The sequence below is a fragment of the Lycium barbarum genome, chromosome 9 (assembly GCF_019175385.1).
Source record: "Lycium barbarum isolate Lr01 chromosome 9, ASM1917538v2, whole genome shotgun sequence".
Classification (NCBI taxonomy): Eukaryota; Viridiplantae; Streptophyta; class Magnoliopsida; order Solanales; family Solanaceae; genus Lycium; species Lycium barbarum.
The window spans coordinates 14,572,675-14,575,102 of record NC_083345.1 but is presented as its reverse complement, the minus strand read 5'-3'; the positions used below and the strand labels follow the sequence as shown (position 1 = coordinate 14,575,102).

The 2,428-nt window shown below is 34.6% G+C and overlaps 1 protein-coding gene across 2 annotated transcripts in view; it reads right to left on the bottom strand.

Annotated features, from left to right (window-relative positions):
• Positions 1 to 1,241, bottom strand: part of LOC132608761 (uncharacterized) — a 7,309-nt gene extending 6,068 nt beyond the window's left edge. Inside the window, exon 1 of one of the 2 annotated variants that reach the window (XM_060322496.1) lies at positions 753 to 1,241. In XM_060322496.1, the coding sequence (XP_060178479.1) occupies positions 753 to 1,163 (411 nt within the window). In that variant the 5' untranslated portion in view covers positions 1,164 to 1,241. The remainder of the gene's footprint in view (positions 1 to 752) is intronic. The other variant, XM_060322495.1, reaches the window with a different exon arrangement.
• Positions 1,242 to 2,428: the final 1,187 nt, after the last annotated feature.

Sequence of the window (2,428 nt, the reverse complement as noted above, 5' to 3'; positions counted from 1 at the left end):
GTCTCTCTCTCTCTCTCTCTCTCTCTGTTTTCTTCTTTGAGTGTTGTTTTGGTAAGCATCTATTTGATAGGGAACTCAACTGCATGATTTAACACTATCTCCTAGCTCGAAACACATGATCTAATTCAGTTCCACCACTGATTTGATATTCACTTTTCATTTAATTGCAAGCAAATACAAGTTATAGTTAAATTTCGAGGAATAAACAAGTTAGTTACAACAAGTATCAAAATTTAAGAGGTACTAGTACATGTACAAGTCAACAAATAGCCCATGAGTCGTGCCTATTGGCTTGGACAAAATATACAGTAAATTTATTTTTCCATAAGTCACTACACAAAATTTTCCATGTAATTCTGATAGCGATTGTGATAAGTGCCTAATGAAATATAATAATATAAAGAGATAATGGTCAAAAATACACCTTAAGTATCACTTTTTGTGAGTTTCCTAGCTAAACTATCAGGTTTTTGCGTGTCCGAACTATCACCAACTATTTATCAAACCACACCTGAACTATCAAGTGTTTGTGTTTCCTACCTGAACTAGTACCGGTTATTTATCAAAACACACCTCTGCTGGAAACTCACAGAAAATTGATATTTTTAAACAACACACAAAAACAAAAAAAAAAAAAAAAAATCATACACCGCACAACATCAGACACTAGTGGAGGTGTGTTTTGATAAATAATTGGTGAGCATTATGTCTAATAATAATAATGGAATAAGCCAAAGGAAGATGGAACATACATCGCTCTCGCGTAACTGTTGATAATATTTGATAAAGACGTCTTTATCTGGGTAAGTTTGCCAATCATATGGATCATAATTGAGCGGCTGTCCATCCTCACCCTTCAAACCAGATCCGGTATCATCCTCACCCATGAAATCGTACTCTCCATCCTCACCCTTCAAATCAGATCCGGTATCATCCTCACCCATGAAATCGTACTCTGCATACTCACCCATGAAATCGTACTCTCCATCCTCACCCTTCAAATCAGATCGGGTATCATCCTCACCCTTCAAATCAGAGCCGGTATCATCCTCACCCTTCAAATCATCATCAACATCCAATTTCAATTTCTTCTCGGGGGGCAACTCCTTTTCCGTCAATTTTTCATCCTCCATCACACTTCCACATGCATACGACGTCGTCATACTTGTACCTCAAACCCTAAACCACCCCAATTTTTTCTCTTTTAAAAACTGAACCAACTATTCTTACCTTCCACATATATATATATATATATATATATTTACTTTGTGGAGTAACAATTGGGGATAATTTTAATAATATACAATTCAACATTAAATATTATATTCACGTAGTTATATTTTTAATTTACATCGCATAGCAATTTTTTTTTTGGAACCATGTTTATACACATGATACACACCATTATCAGTGACGGAGTCAAAATTATCGTCAAGAGTATTTTAAAATTTTGAAGTAGTTTTGTTTATTCGATGAATAGATGTACCAATTTTTAAATTAAACTACGGAATATTTAGCTAAGTCATAAAATATTTCTCCTTAAATCTTCAAAAGACTTGTAACGTATCAAAATTAGAGGCATAATTCCACAAGACGAATCATAACTTAGGCAAAAGGGAAAAAAAGATTACCAAGACTTAAAGGTAAGTTTTATAAAGTGGTTGTCAGATCAGCTATGTTGTATGCACTGGATTGTTGGCCGACCAAAAACTCGTACGTCAGAAGAGGCAGAAGGAACTGATTTTGATTGGTTCAAGGGTCTTTTCTCTTAGGCTTGAGTTGTTTCAAGAGAGTTAAGATGTTAGGCTTTAAGGAGTTCGAAAAAGGCGGTGGATGGCAATTAATGACATGACACTTCATGCGGTTCTTAATCACGTAAGTGCTAAAAAGACTACTGACCTCATTGAGAACCAAGTCTCTTGACAAGTCGAGATTTCGGCAAATACTTTGAATTTTGCAGTGTCATTTATGCTTTTGTTGTCCTGAAAATGGCATTTTGTGTATGCCTATTAGGGGTACTCACGGTTCGGTTTGGATCAGTTTTTATTTAAAAAATAACCAAACCAATTAAGTCGGTTATTCAGATTGTCAAACCAAACCAAAGTATATCGATTTTTAATATTATGTTTTTGTCGGTTTTTTAAAATACATTGTAGTCACTATGTGAAACCAAACTCATTTGAAATAAAAAACTGCATATTGCCACAAAAGCTTGTCACACCTTTACTAGTTATTACCAATCTAAAAATAAAAATTAGCCACACCTTTACTATGAAAACATGTCAAAGTAGCTAATAGTACTTGTGACTCACTGGTCAATGGATATTATGTTCCTTGCCAGATGGGCCACTTTTATGTTAGGTACTACTCCATCAAAATATTTTGGCCCAATCTAATTTTAATTCAAAAGCATGGCCCAAGAGTATAA